The 18217-nt window shown below is 50.3% G+C and overlaps 1 protein-coding gene across 2 annotated transcripts in view; it reads right to left on the bottom strand.

Annotated features, from left to right (window-relative positions):
* Nucleotides 1-18217, bottom strand: part of LOC140426198 (vitamin D3 hydroxylase-associated protein-like) — a 185751-nt gene that overhangs the window by 42339 nt on the left and 125195 nt on the right. For both annotated transcript variants that reach the window (XM_072510684.1, XM_072510683.1), the window contains exon 12: nucleotides 9691-9734. In XM_072510684.1, coding sequence (XP_072366785.1) covers nucleotides 9691-9734 — 44 coding nt within the window. The remainder of the gene's footprint in view (nucleotides 1-9690; nucleotides 9735-18217) is intronic.

Consider the following 18217-nt stretch of genomic DNA (forward strand, 5'->3'; position numbering starts at 1 on the left):
ATCTAGAAGGACAAGAGCAGCAAATTCCTGGGACCCCCACCGCCTGGAGGTTCCCCTCCAAGCCACTCAGGCTGACTTGGAAATATACCGCCGCTCCTTCACTGGCGCTGGGGCAAAATCCTGGAACTCCCTCCCTAAGAGCACAGTGGGTGTACCTACACCCCAGGTAATGCAGCGGTTCAAGAAGGCAGCTCACCACCACCTTCTGAAGAGCAACTAGGGATGGACAATAAATGCTTCCCTAGCCAGCAGTGCCCACATCCCGTAAATGAATAAAAAATACACTTACAAGAACACAACTTAGTTAAATTTAAGTTCAATGCTAAAGGGTAAAACCATGAGAGTTCACTGTATGCGAGTTCTTGGTTGGTCACTATGGTTCTGGCAGAAATTTGCTCCAAGTTACTTTAAATTCCAGGAGCTGCAATTGCCGGAGACAATTTCCTTTTTCACTGCCTTTTCCAGAAGTTGATGAATTTTGTACCTGCGGTTCCTTTCGATGCAAAATTCACTATTTTTGCGCTTTTTTTTGCTGTAAAAGATGAGGAGCAGGATTCTCCCTCGGCCGACACCGGAATTGGGAAACACAATTAAGCGGAGAATTCGGCGTCAACTGGAAATCGTGGCCGGCACCGGGCGCCCGATGGCAACTCTGGACAAAGGGGCCATGGTTGTCGAGGTAGAAAGAGGACATAGGTCATGTAACCAGAAACGCAATCGCGAGCTTCCGGTCCAGCAACTGGCAAGCTGGCTGGGGTGGGGGGAGGGGTGACTTCCAGGCCAGAGGCCATGGGGCCGGGGTGACCCCTCCAGAACTGGGGTATCCAAGCATGGACCAGCAGGGTAGTCACCATGCTGCACAACCCACTGACCGTCCACCCTGGCCCATGGTTGCGCAGAGTGACATCGGCCATATGGGCGCCCCCCCCATCCCCGCCAACCACCATTGTCCCCCCACAGCTGGGCGCTACCCACCGGCCAGGGAAAATCACATGGCCAAGGAAAAAACAGCAGCGCCGCAAGAGGGTGCCCGATTGAGGCCACAGAGCGTATCGCTGGCATGTGTAGGGCAGGCCACTGGTACCTAGGCTGGTAAGGATAGATACTGGGGCCAGAGGCTCCCGCGGTGCCGGGCACGGACGAGGCCAGGGGTGCAGTGCGGAGGGCAGAGGGTCAGGGGGACTGGCCGGCGGTGGGTGTGGGGATGGACATCTGGGGACACAGGTCCGGCGATGCCCCTCCAGTCTTCTCTCTCTCTCTCTGCGGTTATGCGCCACCTCCTCCTAGGGGAGGGTGGGGGGAGAGTCACAAAAAGCACACAGTGTTAGGCAGTCGGATGCATGCAGCACAGGGGCATAGCACAGTGGGTGGGCAGCTGGTGGCCTTTGTGGCAAGGGCACCCGGTTATGACGGGCAGTATTGGTGCTGGCATGTGGTGTCGGGTGGGATGCGCACACGCTGTCGTTGGGTGGGGGCCGGGTGGGGGGGGAAAGGTTTCTGGTGTGTGGGACGGAAGTTGGTGCCAGGAGAACGGCGCTGGTTACTCACCCTGGCTGCCCTGAGGTCGTTCAGCTTCTTCTGGCAATGCTGTCCGATCCTGGTGGTGGGGCCCACGGTGCTCACAGCCTCTGCCACCTGCGCCCAGGCCCGATGTACAGAGGCGGAAGGTGGCAGCCTCACTCCCACCGCGGGGAACTGGATGGCCCGCCTCTCCTCGACTGCGTCCAACAGGGACTTGAGCTCTGCGTCCGTGAACCAGGGTGCCACTCTTCGCGCTGCCATCTTGTTGGCTAATCATTGTGTGTGGGGAGTGGAGTGCTGATATGCAGCTGCAACTTTTCAATCTCTCGAGTGGCAATCCCGACCCCGGCGAATCGGACACCATTTTTCATTGGAATCGGAGAATCCCACCCAGGGTCTTAACCTGGGAGAGGAGGGAAGGGAGCTCCTTATTACTTCACTGGCAGCTTTTCCAGACTACTGACCACTTCTGACTGTATTTGAGATTTCAAAATGTTTACTTCAGTCACATCACCTCACTGTCCCTTATAATGATTTTAGAAAGGGTGTGTTTATCTGTGTCTGAATAGGCAGTTGCTTTTGTTCCATGGTCAGAGTGATTAGATTCTCTGATGTCAAAGCCATTAATCCCGTGAATGAGTTATTATCCAGCTTGGTGAGCTAGAAAAACATCTTTCACATAATTATTGTTGTAGCAGACTTCTGTCTCCACTGGAGCATTAGTTTTATAGGAAGATAGATATTGTGTCCAGTACATTTCAGTAAACCCCTTAGAAGTAATCCTTGAGATCCTCAGCTGTGAAATTCCAGAGAAGGATGTCGTAGCATGTCTGAATTGTATCCCACACGTGAACTTTACAGAAACTGGCCACTGGCAATGCCGGACATCAGGTGACTTGTGGCAGCCATATTTTGTCAGTCCATTATTTGGTCTTTAAAAAATCCTTTTCAACCAGTTCAGTGTATGTTAAGTCAGCCAATGAAATTACAGATTAGTATTACTCATGCACAAGTCACATCATCATTCATGCAGACATGAGGCCTCAAAAATCAGAGATCTTCTTAAATTAGAAAAAGTCACTGTATGACAATAACATATAGACATAGATGCCATTTTGATTAAGCCCATAAGACCTTAAGACATAGGAGCAGAATTAGGCCACTCGGCCCATCGAGTCTGCTCCGCCATTCAATCATAGCTGATATTTTTCTCATCCCCATTCTCCTGCTTTCTAGTCAACCCATAACCCTTGATCCCCTTATGGGTTGACTAAGAACTGCACAGTCCAAGACCCACCAGCAAAAGCTGGGGCCATAAGGCCTGCAGAAGGCCCAGGTACATTTAGATTTTCTTGCGTCCCCTGGCCATAATGGGAGACCCTATGATTCCATAACACCTCTACCCCTTATAGCGATCATGGGCGGGATTCTCCATCAGCTGACACCAGGATCAGGAAACACGATTGGGCAGAGAATTCGGTTCTGACGCTGAAATGGTGGCGGGCACAGGTTTCACATCAAATTGCAATTCTCCAATGTCTTGGCAGTGCTGTCAATGCATTCCACTCCGCCTATAAATTAAACACTGTTGGCATATCATTAGCAGGCATGCCCCAGTATTCTCTGAGGCCTCCGCTATTCTCCGCCTCCACTGGGGGGAATTCCCGATGGCGAAGTTCACTTGTGTTTTTAAAAATCGAGAAACAGGTGCCGTGGCTGATGTGGGAGCGAGAGGAGGTTGGACATGGTGAGGCGCAAGCGTGGATTGCCGGGTTAGGTGAATTGGCCAATGATAAATTGCCCTTAATGTCCAAATTGCCCTTGGTGTTGGGTGGGGGTGTTGGGTTTGGGTGGGGTGCTCTTTCCAAGAGCCGGTGCAGACTCAAAGGGCCGAATGGCCTCCTTCTACACTGTAAATTCAATGATAATCTATGATTAATCTAGGACAAAGGTTCGGCACAATATCGTGGGCCGAAGGGCCTGTTCTGTGCTGTATTTTCTATGTTCTATGTTCTATGTCCTTACACTGGCCGGTTGGGTGAGGGGGGGGGGGGAGGGGGGGATTTCCAGAGCCAAGGGATTGAGGGGGGACAGAGGACAGGCCATGGGCCGTGGTAACACTTACGTCTCTGGGGCAGTATCCTAGCATGGACCGCCATTGCCGCGGCCCACAAGGCGGCCATCTTTCTGCACACCCCACTGACCACCTGCCTTGGCCCCTGACTCTGCAGAGTGACACCAGCCGTACGGGTGCCCCCACTCCACCATCCCCACACCCCATCCCCCACCCCACCATCCGCCATACCAAACCCCCCAACCGGTCACCACCCGCTGACGGGGCATCATGTGGGGTGTCAGACGGGAACTGTGGAGATACCACTGGCAAGGGCAGCACCAGCCAACGGTACCTCTTGCAGCAGGCACGGGTGCCAGGGTCAGAGCCCCCATGGTGCCGGGCACTGACAGGGCCAGGGGTGTGGGGATGGGGGTGGATATGGGGGGACATGCGGGAGCAGAGTCCGCAGGGCCTACAGGGGCCATCGTGTAGCCCGGTGGACCTGGTTCATGCATCATGCTAACAGGCAACCCTTCACCTCCTGCAGCCAATGGATATTGGAATTCAACCAGCAATGGTGGTGTTCCTGCTGGTCGCCACAGCCCTGGGTGATGCCCTGCAGCTGCACGAGCTGGAGCTGCTAGAGGAGGAGGAGGAAGCTGCAGCAGCGGAGCGGGCAGCAGCAGTGCTGCAGCAGAGGGCCAGTTGGCAGCCACCCAGGTTGGAGAGCTGGCTGCCCAGCAGACCGAGGAGGAGGAGGTGCTAAGGAATCGCCGCATGAGGCCTCGTGTGTACCGGCACCGCCCGTCACTCAAAGTCCTGCCAGATCAGGCATGCCGTCGAAGACTCCGGCTTTGTGGGTATGGGGAAATACACCCATTCCTGGTGACTGTCAAGGTGAGGGTCGCCCTGAACGTTTACGGGGTCCTTCCAGTCGCCGATTGAGGATCTGTTCGGGATCTCACAGACCTTGATGCTCAGGTGCATCTGTGCCATCACGAAAGCCCTATATGCCCAGATGGAGCAATACATCTATTTCAATGTGGACCAAATCCACCAGAATGCCTGGGCAATGGGGTTCGCCACCATCGACAGGATGTCCTGGGTGCAGGGTGTGATTGACAGGATGCAAGTCCCCTATGAACACCTACAGCAACTGAAAGGGGTTCCACTCGATGAACGTGCACTGATATGTGACCAACAGCTGCGCATCATTGACGTCTGTGCCTGGTCCCCAGGCAGTGTGCACGACGCCTTCATCCTGGCACACTCGACAATTCCTGACATGTTCGAGGCCCCCACCCCCCCTGGCTGAGCGGTTGGTTCCTGGGTGACAGGGGTCATCAGCTGCAGTCATGGCTGCTGATGCCTATCCGGAAGCCACAGACCAATGCGGAGAGCTGCTACAGTGAAGTCCTTACAGAGACAAGGAGTGTGATAGAGCAGTGCTTCGGCCTTCTGAAGATGCGGTTTAGGTGCCTGGACCGCTATGGAGGGCCCTCCAGTATGATGCTGAGAGGGTCACCCGCTTCGTGGCTGCCTGCTGCGTCCTCCACAACATCGCACAGCAGAGGGGTACGGATACCGCATCCCAACCCTACACCCCCTCACTTTCCACCCCAGTCAACCCCCACATGCAACCCCCTCCATGATACACACCAGCCGCACTACAGGGCGGGGGCCCTGGGTTGACAGTAACACCAGGGATGGTCCATGGGATGGAGGATGATGACAACCCGCCCTGCAATGAGCTCTGATGCTCCGCATCGTATGACGAGTCTGACTCCTGCCCATGGTCGCACTTTTCACCATCCACCTGGGTGATTCCTGCAGGCAAGCTGGCCATTCCACCACATGGTCCCATCAGATCGTTGGGGTGGCGTTGGTGGAGACAGTCGGGGGGGGGGGGGGGGGGGGGGTTGTGTGTGTGTGTGGGGGGGGGGGGGGGGTGGAGGAGGGGGGAGTACCGGCCACCCACACAGTCCACCCCCACCCCCCCTCCCCCCCACCAGACCAGCCAGCTCCTCACAACCATCAGATAGAGCACTGAGGCAGGTTGTAACAGGTGTTTATTGTGAATAAATATATACAGGGTTGTGCCCTAGCCCCTATATCTAAACTGTGCCCTGTAACTGTGCCAACTTAACTGGTGTCTACCTTTCTGGCCTAACATTAGTCCTAGGTGGAGGCAGCCTGCTGTGATTCCCACCCTGCAACATGGGTCCCCGTTGGCGGGAGTCTTCTGGGGCAACCGGGCCTGGATGGGCCCGGATGCTGTTCAGGTGTCCCCGGTGGCATGGTGCCACCCTGTTCTGCCCACTGCCCACCAGATGCACAAAGGACAGGAGGGGGGAGTCCGAGGTGCTGCGGTGTTCCGTTACCTCCCCTGCGGAAGCCACCAGCACAAGCCCATCACCTCCTCCTCCCTCGGGGTGCCTGATGGCCCCCGGGCTACTCCATGGGACAGGGGAGCGAGTGGAGCTAATCCCTGAGGCTCCTCCCCCACCTGACACTGCTAGTCCTGGAGGCCCGCTCTGGTCTCGACCAGGGTCTGCATGCCCGCGGCCAAGGAGCACAAAGAGTCTGGGACTGCCCTACATCACATTACAACTGCGCCACAACCTTATGAGTCTGTGTCACATCAGCCAGTGACTGTGCCATCTCCCTCTGGGACTGGGCCACCTCCCTCTGTGTCTGCACCATGTTGGCCAGTGCCTGGGCAATGTCGCCGACTTTCCCAGCCCTGGTCTACTGTGACTGGGCCATGCTCAGGGGCGCCGCTGCGATCTCCAGGTGGCTCTGGGACATGGTTGCCTGTGAGGCGGCTGTAGTGATATTCAGATATCAATATACATGATCAATGTATATAAACATTGTACAGTCATTTCAACACTTGATGTCTCAGTCAGATACTATGAGAACCGGATTCACGCTTTTTTTAGTTAGTTAGAGAGTGTGATCCAGAACAGTGAACAAGCAAGACATAGAATAGCTAGCGTGAGAGAAGTTAGAACTAGTTTGTTATAACAGTGTATACTTATATAGTTATCTGTATTGTACTTTAATTCTTTATTGTTAGTTTAGTATTGAGTAAAGGAACTCACAGTTTATTATTTTATTACTCACTAAATAGTTCATCTTTCAACAAGAAGACTATTGGTCATTTTATCATTCTGGTGGATTCAAGAGTAATATATATATTTAAGATAAGTCATTATTTAAAATATAACAGCGGCAACCCTGTCCTGGGCCTCGGCCAGCGCCGGCACAGAACGCCCGAGGCCTTGGACACGCTGATCCACAGCTAAAATCATTGCTCCCAATGCCTCCACCGCGGATGTCACCCGTGCAGTGTTGGCTTGAGTGGCACGCATGGCTGGCACCACCTCTTGCTCCTGCACGCGGTTCGACTCCCCCAACTGCGCCTGCAGGTACTGAATTCTCGCCGACAGCCCCTCATGTAGTCCATGGCTCTGCGACTGCATCTACACAATTGATGGGACTGTCCGTTCCAGAAGCCGGAGGCCCGTCTGAATGGCAGCTAGTTCCTCGGGTCGGCCTGCCCTCCGACCGTCCTCCCCATCGGGAGTTCCTACCTCCACCTGCTGCACCGGAGCAGCTGTGTGGTGTGCACAAGATAGTGTCCCAGGAGCCTCTTCACTAAAGTGCCCAACCGAGGTGAGTGTCTCTGGGATGGTGGAGGGTGTCGGAGACAGCTGTGACAGGAACTCTGTCATCCTCAGACCCCAGTTCTGGGGTGTCCCGAGTCTCGGGCGGAGGGCTGGTGTCCGAGCTGCTCTCCTCATCACTGCTTGGCTCACAGGGGGACTCCGGCTGTGGCACTGGGGATGGGGGACACCAGGTGGGCCCACCCTATCTCTAGCAGGTCCTGCAAGACACAAAACATGACGCATGATTAGACCGCGGGCTGGGGATGAAGGGAATAGGCGTGGGGAGGGGTGCGTGGGTGGTAGTGTGGGGGTGGTGTAGAGTGAGGTGTGGATGGGGGTGAGGATGGTGTTGGCGTGACGATGGTGTGGGGATGAGAATGGTGTGTGGGTGAGGGTGGTGTGGGGGTGGAGTTGGGGGGGTTTACACGCTTGTCATGGGGAACCACAACTCAGCAGGGTCTCACTTCCGCGCCAACGCCCGAGTCCACCTCGGTGACCTTACTTTCCTCCGGGCCACCAACCATGTCCAGGGCCCTTTGCTCTGGCATGGTGAGGGGCCGCAGGTCCGGCGGTCCCCCTCCTGTCTTCTCCCACTCCCAGCGTTTGTGAGCGGCCTTCTCTTGGGGGGGGTGGGAATACATAAAACGACAGTGTTAGACAATCCGATGCATGCAGCCCAGAGGGTGGGTAGGTGATGGCCTCAGTGGGCAGGTCACCAGACCATGGCAGCTGGTATGGGTACCCACATGTGGTACCATGTGAGGTTCGGCCATCCTCCGGGGGCCGGGGTGGGGGGGTAGCATTACGGGTGTGTGGGGCCGGCTTAGTGCCAGGGGCACACTGCTACGTACTCACCCTGGCCGCCCTGAGGAAGTCGTGCAGTTTTTTCTGGCACTTTTGGTCCATCCGAATGGTGTTGCCCACGGCGCTCATGGCCTCTGGCACCTGCGCCCAGGCACGACAAAAGCTGCCAGCCTCCTCCCGGGCCGGGGTACAGGGTCATTCGCCTCTCCTCCACCGCGTCAAAGAGGGTCTCCAGCTCGACATCCGTTAACCTCAGGACTGCTCTCCAAACTGCCACCTTGTTGGCTGGGATGGTGTGTGTGGAGGGTGAATTGTTTATCTGCGGCGGCAGCTCGTCAGCCTTTGGGTGTCAATCGTGAAACTGGCGAATCCGGCACCGTTTCTCATTAGAATTGAATGTGTTCCACATGGCTCTGGTGCTAGCATCTTAGCAATAGCGGAATCGGTCCAGATGTGGCGCCAGTTTTTCTGTGGTGAAAGTCCACGTATTCTGCTTTGGCGTCAACACTTAGTCTCAGAAACGGAGAATCCTGCCCCAAATCTCCCTCACCCTTTGTCAAATATCCTGTACCATGTGTTTTTGCAAGTTAACCGCATCATTTCTTCCAGCAATGTGTTTTAGGTCAGAAGACTTACACTGATATTTGAAAATTAAAGTGCTCTATTTAGCAAGCTGCATTTTCAATTCCCTTTCCAATCCACTTTCCTGAGAAATTTTCAACATATTTTAGAATATTAATTTTGTTATACTTAACCTCAGAGTACAGAGAATAAATGGATTACCCATTCCCAGGTCTAAAGAAAAACTGTCCACAACCCAGGACTATTGATTCTTCGAAGGTCATTGACCTGAATTGATGACTTTGCCTTCTTCGCTCCATAGATGTTGACCAGTCTGTTGAGTGTTTCCAGCATTTTCTCTTTTTAGTTTGGATTTGCAGAGGGGAGGAATTCCAGAATTTATGGATTGGCAGCTGATGGTGTAGCTACCAACAGTGCAGAACAGCATGAAGATGATGCATAAGTGGTCAGAATTGGAAGAATACAGAGTTTCCAGTGTGTTGTAGAACTGGAACCTTTTGTAACAGAGATAGATAGAGAAAGAGAGAGACCTCCCAAGATTGCAATGCCTAACATTCAAAAATATTATTTAAAGGAGCTGCAAACAGATACTCCAATCAGTGACACAAAGATGTCCACAAATATGCAGGTTGGGTGGATTGGCCATGCTGAATTGCCCCTTATTGTCCAGGTATGTGCAGGTTAGGTTAAAGGGTTATGGCGATAGGTTGGGGTGTGTGGGGGAGTAGCCCTAGGTAGCGTAATCTTTCTGGGGGTTGGTGCTGACTCAAAGAGCCGAATGGCCTCCTTCTGTATTGTAGGGATTCTATGATTTGATGACTTTATGACGACCAAAATTATGTTTCTAGATATGCACTTTAAGCTTTTTTTTAAATTGGGCCTGTTGTGCAATTTTACTTGTAAATAACTTGTTCATCAGAGAACATTACCGTCTCAGAGTTCTCTTGTGATGTGCTTTATGAAGAATCAGCGTCAACTATGAAATAGCTCACCAAAATCGCAACTAAAATATGCAAAAACACATCTTTTCACTCTTCTTCATAATTTATAACTCACCTTATTTCAGTCAATGCCTTGAAACCATCTGCGACTCTGGGACTCTTAATGAAAAAAAGAAATGTCAATAAAGGGCACTGCTGTGTCATGAATATCACCACCATTACAGCAAAGGCACTGATGTGGTCACTGCCATTCCCATTCAATCACATCTTACAATAAAAATGAGATCAAAATATTGCTACTTCATAATCTATTTCAGTATCGACTGCACTTTAAGGGGGGAAATTAAGGGAATGCCTTTCACAACCAATTGTGAAGGACCAGAAATTAAGGCAGGACTGTAGAAACGTTGAGTCCAGGCTGTACACTTGGGGGGGGGGGGGGGGGGGGGGGATAAAGACTCATCTGGTCCAATAATGTCATCCAGGAAGAAAAACTACCATCCCTACTTCTGACTTATTTGTGATTTCAGTTTCACAATATGTAGTGTCCCTTAATGCTCTCGGTGCATCTAAAGGTGGTCAAGTAAATGGTACTATTGCCAAAACCTGAAGAACAAATCTAGAAAAAAAAGACGAAGAGGAAAATCTAGTAATAAAGGTATGACCAAGGTATTAAATAAATATTTGTGCCAATTAATGGTGCAAATGATGATGCAGACAGGTGGGAACTGTTAGTGATGACCATCGAAAAGGGATTGGTTCCGTAAAACATAGAAATCAAAGTTGATAAGTAATTTGTCCCTAATGTTGACTGAAGTCAGAGGAGACTGCTGCCTGGCTGCAGCTCTGACTGTTTTTATCGATTTATGGTGGTGTGCTGTGTGGTGATATCATGGTTGTGTTGTAATTCACCAACTAACCACTAGGAGTCTCATTAGTATATAAGTGAAAGTTAGAGTCAGGTGACGTCTGAATGACTAGGGAGCTGAGAGAGAGCTAGTGGTTTATGCATGTTCATACTGTTATTCATCTGTTGTATTGTGTATATTTGACCGACAGTTATTGTTAATAAATCGTTTATAGCTTTAGCTGCAAGCGTTCTTGTAATACAAATCAGGCCATCCGACAAGAACATGAAATGAAAATCGCTTACTGTCACAAGTAGGCTTCAATTAAGTTACTGTGAAAAGCCCCTAGTCGCCACATTCCTGCGCCTGTCTGGGGAGGCTGGTACGGGAATTGAACCGTGCTGCTGGCCTGCCTTGGTCTACTTTAAAAGTCAGCGATTTAGCCCAGTGTGCTAAACCAGCCATGGTTTAAACATGACTCTTTCTGGGGAAGGTGGGACCTCTACAGACAGGATGGTCTACATCTGAACCTGAGGGGCACAAATATCCTGGGGGGGGAGATTTGTTAGTGCTCTTTGGGGGGGTTTAAACTAATGCAGCAGGGGCATGGGAACCTGGATTGTAGTTTTAGGGTACGGGAGAATGAGAGTATAGAGGTCAGGAGCACAGATTTGACGTCGCAGGAGGGGGCCAGTGTTCAGGTAGGTGGTTTGAAGTGTGTCTACTTTAATGCCAGGAGTATACGAAATAAGGTAGGGGAACTGGCAGCATGGGTTGGTACCTGGGACTTCGATGTTGTGGCCATTTCGGAGACATGGATAGAGCAGGGACAGGAATGGATGTTGCAGGTTCCGGGGTTTAGGTGTTTTAGTAAGCTCAGAGAAGGAGGCAAAAGAGGGGGAGGTGTGGCGCTGCTAGTCAAGAGCAGTATTATGGTGGCGGAGAGGATGCTAGATGGGGACTCATCTTCCGAGGTAGTATGGGCTGAGGTTAGAAACAGGAAAGGAGAGGTCACCCTGTTGGGAGTTTTCTATAGGCCTCCAAATAGTTCTAGGGATGTAGAGGAAAGGATGGCGAGGATGATCCTGGATAAGAGCGAAAGTAACAGGGTAGTTATTATGGGAGACTTTAACTTTCCAAATATTGACTGGAAAAGATATAGTTCGAGTACATTAGATGGGTCGTTTTTTGTACAATGTTTGCAGGAGGGTTTCCTGACACAATATGTTGACAGGCCAACAAGAGGCGAGGCCACGTTGGATTTGGTTTTGGGTAATGAACCAGGCCAGGTGTTGGATTTGGAGGTAGGAGAGCACTTTGGGGACAGTGACCACAATTCGGTGACGTTTACGTTAGTGATGGAAAGGGATAAGTATACACCGCAGGGCAAGAGTTATAGCTGGGGGAAGGGCAATTATGATGCCATTAGACGTGACTTGGGGGGGGATAGGTTGGAGAAGTAGGCTGCAAGTGTTGGGCACACTGGATAAGTGGAGCTTGTTCAAGGAACAGCTGCTGCGTGTTCTTGATAAGTACGTACCGGTCAGGCAGGGAGGAAGGCGTAGAGCGAGGGAACCGTGGTTTACCAAAGAAGTGGAATCTCTTGTTAAGAGGAAGAAGGAGGCCTATGTGAAGATGAGGTGTGAAGTTTCAGTTGGGGCGATGGATAGTTACAAGGTAGCGAGGAAGGATCTAAAGAGAGAGCTAAGATGAGCAAGGAGGGGACATGAGAAGTATTTGGCAGGTAGGAACAAGGAAAACCCAAAAGCTTTCTATAGGTATGTCAGGAATAAGCGAATGACTAGGGTAAGAGTAGGGCCAGTCAAGGACAGGGATGGGAAGTTGTGTGTGGAGTCTGAAAAGATAGGCGAGATACTAAATGAATATTTTTCGTCAGTATTCACTCAGGAAAAAGAGAATGTTGTGGAGGAGAATGCTGAGACCCAGGCTATTAGAATAGATGGCATTGAGGTACGTAGGGAAGAGCTGTTGGCAATTCTGGACAGGCTTAAAATAGATAAGTCCCCGGGGCCTGATGGGATTTATCCTAGGATTCTCTGGGAGGCCAGGGAAGAGATTGCTGGGCCTTTGGCTTTGATTTTTAAGTCATCATTGGCTACAGGAATAGTGCCAGAGGACTGGAGGATAGCAAATGTGGTCCCTTTGTTCAAAAAGGGGAGTAGAGACAACCCCGGCAACTATAGACCGGTGAGCCTCACGTCTGTAGTGTGTAAAGTCTTGGAGGGGATTATAAGAGACAAGATTTATAATCATTTAGATAGGAATAATATGATCAGGGATAGTCAGCATGGCTTTGTGAAGGGTAGGTCATGCCTCACAAACCTTATCGAGTTCTTTGAGAAGGTGACTGAACAGGTAGACGAGGGTAGAGCAGTTGATGTGGTGTATATGGATTTCAGTAAAGCGTTTGATAAGGTTCCCCACGGTAGGCTATTGCAGAAAATACAGAGGCTGGGGATTGAGGGTGATTTAGAGATGTGGATCAGAAATTGGCTAGCTGAAAGAAGACAGAGGGTGGTGGTTGATGGGAAATGTTCAGAATGGAGTTCAGTTACAAGTGGCGTACCACAAGGATCTGTTCTGGGGCCGTTGCTGTTTGTCATTTTTATCAACGACCTAGAGGAGGGCGCAGAAGGGTGGGTGAGTAAATTTGCAGACGACACTAAAATCGGTGGTGTTGTCGACAGTGTGGAAGGATGTAGCAGGTTACAGAGGGACATAGCTAAACTGCAGAGCTGGGCTGAGAGGCGGCAAATGGCGTTTAATGTAGAGAAGTGTGAGGTGATTCACTTTGGAAGGAACTGGGGGCGGAAATTCCTCCGGCGTCGGCCTAGCCCCTCAATGTTGGGGCTCGGCCTCCAAAGATGCGGAGCATTCCGGACCTTTGGGGCGGCGCAATGCCCGTCTGATTGGCGCCGTTTTGGGCGCCAGTCGGCGGACATTGCGCCGTTTCGGGAGAATTTCGCCCCCAGTCTCCACTGATGAGACATCATTGTTTGTTGGAGTAATAAGACAAAACAATAATTTTTAGAGACATCAAAAAATTCTCCAGAAACTGATACTTCATTTTAAATAAATGTGGTTGATGAGGACAAATGGCTGCTACCTCTTGAAGTGAATGGTACAATGGTCCAATTGAAGTTAGAATGTTATGTTTTTTGGTCATGTTTACAGAAGACAGAAGAGTCCATAAATCATTCATTTCTGATTTAAAGTTAAAAGCTAAAATCTGTACTTTTTCTGTGGTGGGATCTTCCATGATTCAGGACCAAATTGTGTTTGGTGTGACTAAAAATAAATTGAAGGAACAGTTGCTGAGGGAATTGGAGCTGTCCTTGGAACAAACAGTTAAGATTTGTCAGGCTCATGAGCTAGCAGCACAGCATTCTAAAATGTTTCTCAGTAATGGCGGCGTCTTCTTGGAGGAAAGCACTCCAGTTACCGCCCTTTTTCCAATTTAATCAGCATGGCTGATTTTAAAAATCTAAAAATTCAGCCGATTAGAAGAAATCACAAAATATCTATGAGAGACTATAATGGTTCAAGCATTAAATGTTATGGTGCTTGTGACCTGAGTGTAGTGGTGAAGAACACAGTTTACCCCGTCTCATTCTGTATTTTATGCGAGGGCTTGGATTCATTATTAGGCGATCAGTCTTTTGAAGAATTAGGTCTAGTGCATTTAGTATATAGCATCCACAAAGCATTGGATCAACACTCCAATGATTCTGAGAACATTATCAACAAATTCAATGATGTATTCACTGATTTTCGTGCACTACCATTCGCCAACGAGATATAATTTAAAGAAGATCTCAGGGAGTCCAGTAGTAATAACTTCGTTGAGAATTTGGAGGCAGTTTCGACAGCACTTCGGGTTGGGGGCAGGGTCAAGGGAAATGGCGATTCGGGGGAACCATAGATTTGAGCCAGGAAAATGGGATGGAAATTTTCGGAGATGGGAGGAGAAAGGAATTAGAACACTAAAAGATTTGTTTCTTCGGGGTCGGTTTGCGGGATTGAAGGAGCTGGGAGCGAAGTATGGGCTGGAGCAGGGGAAATATTTAGATACAAGCAAGTTCGAGACTTTGCCAGAAAGGAGATACAGAGCTTCCCAGTAGAGCCGGCTTCCACATTGCTGGAGGAGGTGCTGACGCCAGGGGGACTGGGAAGAGGGTAGTATCGGCGGTTTACGGGGCTATTTTGGAAGAGGAGAAGGCGCCGCCGGAAGGGATCAAGGCAAAGTGGGAGGAAGAATTGGGAGAGGGTATGGAGGAGGGGTTCTCATGTGAGGTGCTCCGGAGGGTGAACGCCTCCACCTCGTGTGCGAGGTTGGGGCTGATACAGCTGAAGGTGGGGTATAGAGCCCACCTTACAAGGGCGAGGGTGAGCCGGCTCTTTGAGGGGGTAGAAGATGTATGTGAATGTTGTGGGAGGGGGGGGGGGGTCCCATAAACCACGCTCATGTGTTTTGGTCCTGTTCAAAGCTGGAGGATTACTGGAAAGAGGTTTTTAGGGTAATCTCTAAAGTGGTGCACATGAAACTGGACCCGGGCCCTCAGGAGGTCATATTCAGGGTGTCGGACCTGCCAGGGTTGGAAATGGGCACGGAGGCAGATGTTGTAGCCTTCGCCTCGTTGATCACCCGAAAGCGGATCCTGTTATGGTCGTGATCAACCTCTCCACCCTGTGCCCTGGCGTGGCGGGGGGACCTGCTGGAATTCTTGACACTTGAAAAGGTCAAATTTGAACTGAGGGGAAGGATGGAGGGGTTCTACAATTCATGGGCGTTATTCATTATGCACTATCGAGAATTGGATCACATCGAACATTAGGCGGGGTGGTGGCTGGGAAGGTTGGGGGAGAGGGACTGTATGTGTTAATGGTGGCTATGAGTGATTCCTGATTCCTTTATGTCATTTGTTTATGTTAACATGCGGACTAATGTTTGGGGTTTGGTGGGAGGATGGGATCGTTGTTATTGATATGGGGATTGATATTACATTTGTTACTGATTATTGTTAATTGTTGGGTGCAAGTTTGGGAGAAAATGTGAAAAAGGAGAAGAATAAAAATATTTTTTTAAAAGAAGATGCATTATCTAAAGCACCGATACAAACTATTAGTAGTGAAATTGCTGAAGATGTAGATCTGCATGTCAATCTCATTTGTACCCTACCACCAGTATCAATGGGGTAAATTCCATGGTATGTGTGAAACAAAAAAATGGTGATGCTTGTATAGGCATGGATCTCAAAGATCTTAACGAAAAAATGCATACAAATTGTAAAACAATCATTACAGAAAGCAATGGAAGCCGATCTGATCCATATCTTCCATAATCACATTATAAAGCGTTACCATTGTCACATGGTAGATGACCAGCAGAGTTACTCATGAACTGAAGGTTGGGTACCACACTTCCATACTTGGAAAAGAAGGAGGAGAATGCAGTGGTACTGTAGGAAATGCAAAACATTAAAGCAAAACAAAAAGCAGTTCTATGATAGTGTCTATAACTTTACCACCACTGAGTAGTGATGACATTATGAGACTAGAAGATTCAGGCAATTGGTCGTGAAAGGCCATTGTACTTGAAGAAGTAGCACCTCCTTTCTCCAATGAACTGACGGAGGAACGGTTGTTTTTAAGAAGAGATCATTGTGCGCTCTTGAAAACCAGAGATCACAAATCTACATCAGAATCAACGTCAGCTGCAGTGTCAGATAGTTCAGCAGTTCCTGAGCATGAGAATATCATGCAGGACATTGAATCTACAAGTTCTGAACAGCAAGGTCAAACTTTGAGAAGATCAACCAGAGTCAGAAGAATACCTGATCGACTCAATTTGTCGACTTTTTGTACATACTATGCTTGCTGTTCTTATATATATACATATAGGGCGCGATTCTCCGACCCCCTACCGGGTCGGAGAATTGGCAGGGGCTGGCGTGAATCTCGCCCCCGCCGTGTCGCGAATTCTCCGCCACCGAAGATTCGGCGGGGGCGAGAATCGCGCCGCGCCGGTCGGCGGGAATCCCCCGGCGATTCTCCGGCCCATGATGGGCCGAAGTCCCGCCGCTGTCAACCCTCTCCTGCCGGCGTGGATTAAACCACCTATCTTACTGGCGGGAGCAGGTGGCGCGGGCAGGCTCCGGGGTCCTGGGGGGGGCGCGGGGCGATCTGGCCCCGGGGGGGTGCCCCCACGGTGGCCTGGCCCATGATCGGGGCCCACCGATCCGCGGGCGGGCCTGTGCCGTGGGGGCACTCTTTTCCTTCTGCCATCGCCATGGTCTCCACTATGGCGGAGGCGGAAGAGACCCCCTCCACTGCGCATGCGCGGGGATGCCGTGAGCGGCCGCTGACGCTCCCGTGCATGCGCCGCCCGGCAAAGTCATTTCCGCGGCAGCTGGCGGGGCACCAAAGGCCTTTCCCGCCAGCCGGCGGGGCGGAAATCACTCCGGCGCGGGCCTAGCCCCTCAAGGTGAGGGCTCGGCCCCTTCAAGATGTGGAGAAGTCCGCACCTTTGGGCGGCGCGATGCCGGACTGATTCGCGCCGTTTTTGGCGCCGGTCGGCGGACATCGCGCCAATTACGGAGAATCCCGCCCATACATAGATTTGTTAAACCAGTTTTTAAAATTTTAAAGAAAAAATTAATACTGTTAGGCTCAGGCTAATGATATCACATGTAAATATACTGATGATAATATATTAATTTATTCCTTTAAAGGAAAGGGGATGTTGTGATATCATGGTCATGTTGTAATTACCAACTGACCACTAGGAGTCTCATTAGTATATAAGTGAATGTTAGAGTCAGGTGACCTAAGACTGACTAGGGAGCTGAGAGAGAGCTCATGGTTTGTGTATGTTCATACTGTTATTCATCTGTTGTTTTGTATATTTGACCCACAGTTAATGTTAATAAATTGTTTATAGCTTTAGCTACAAGTGTTCTAATAGTATATATCAGGCCGTTCCGACAAGAACATTAAACGCTGTATGCTGCACAATGTTGACATCATGAGAGATTAACCGTTTGCACCATGTGAGTAGCCAGAAGGTAAGGAAGGAAAAGAGGTTGGCACAGGAGTAACACAAAGAGGAGGAAAGAGCATGAGTAGGCATCGACGCCCATGCCCCTAACTGACAGAGCTCTTTGAGAGCAGCTCATACAGAACATTTTGCATTAGCAAAGTTCCTATTCCAAAATAGCAACAATGTGGAGATGCCGGCGTTGGACTGGGGTGAGCACAGTAAGAAGTCTTACAACACCAGGTTAAAGTCCAACAGGTTTGTTTCGATGTCACTAGCTTTCGGAGCGCTGCTCCTTCCTCAGGTGAATGAAGAGGTCTGTTCCAGAAACACATATATAGACAAATTCAAAGATGCCAAACAATGCTAGGAATGCGAGCATTAGCAGGTGATTAAATCTTTACAGATCCAGAGATGGGGTAACCCCAGGTTAAAGAGGTGTGAATTGTCTCAAGCCAGGACAGTTGGTAGGATTTCGCAGGCCAGATGGTGGGGGATGAATGTAATGTGACATGAATCCCAGGTCCCGGTTGAGGCCGCACTCATGTGTGCGGAACTTGGCTATAAGTTTCTGCTCGGCGATTCTGCGTTGTCGCGGGTCCTGAAGGCCGCCTTGGAGAACGCTTACCCGGAGATCAGAGGCTGAATGCCCTTGACTGCTGAAGTGTTCCCCGACTGGAAGGGAACATTCCTGCCTGGTGATTGTTGCGCGATGTCCGTTCATTCGTTGTCGCAGC

Source organism: Scyliorhinus torazame, chromosome 7 (genome assembly GCF_047496885.1).
Source record: "Scyliorhinus torazame isolate Kashiwa2021f chromosome 7, sScyTor2.1, whole genome shotgun sequence".
NCBI classification, from domain to species: domain Eukaryota; kingdom Metazoa; phylum Chordata; class Chondrichthyes; order Carcharhiniformes; family Scyliorhinidae; genus Scyliorhinus; species Scyliorhinus torazame.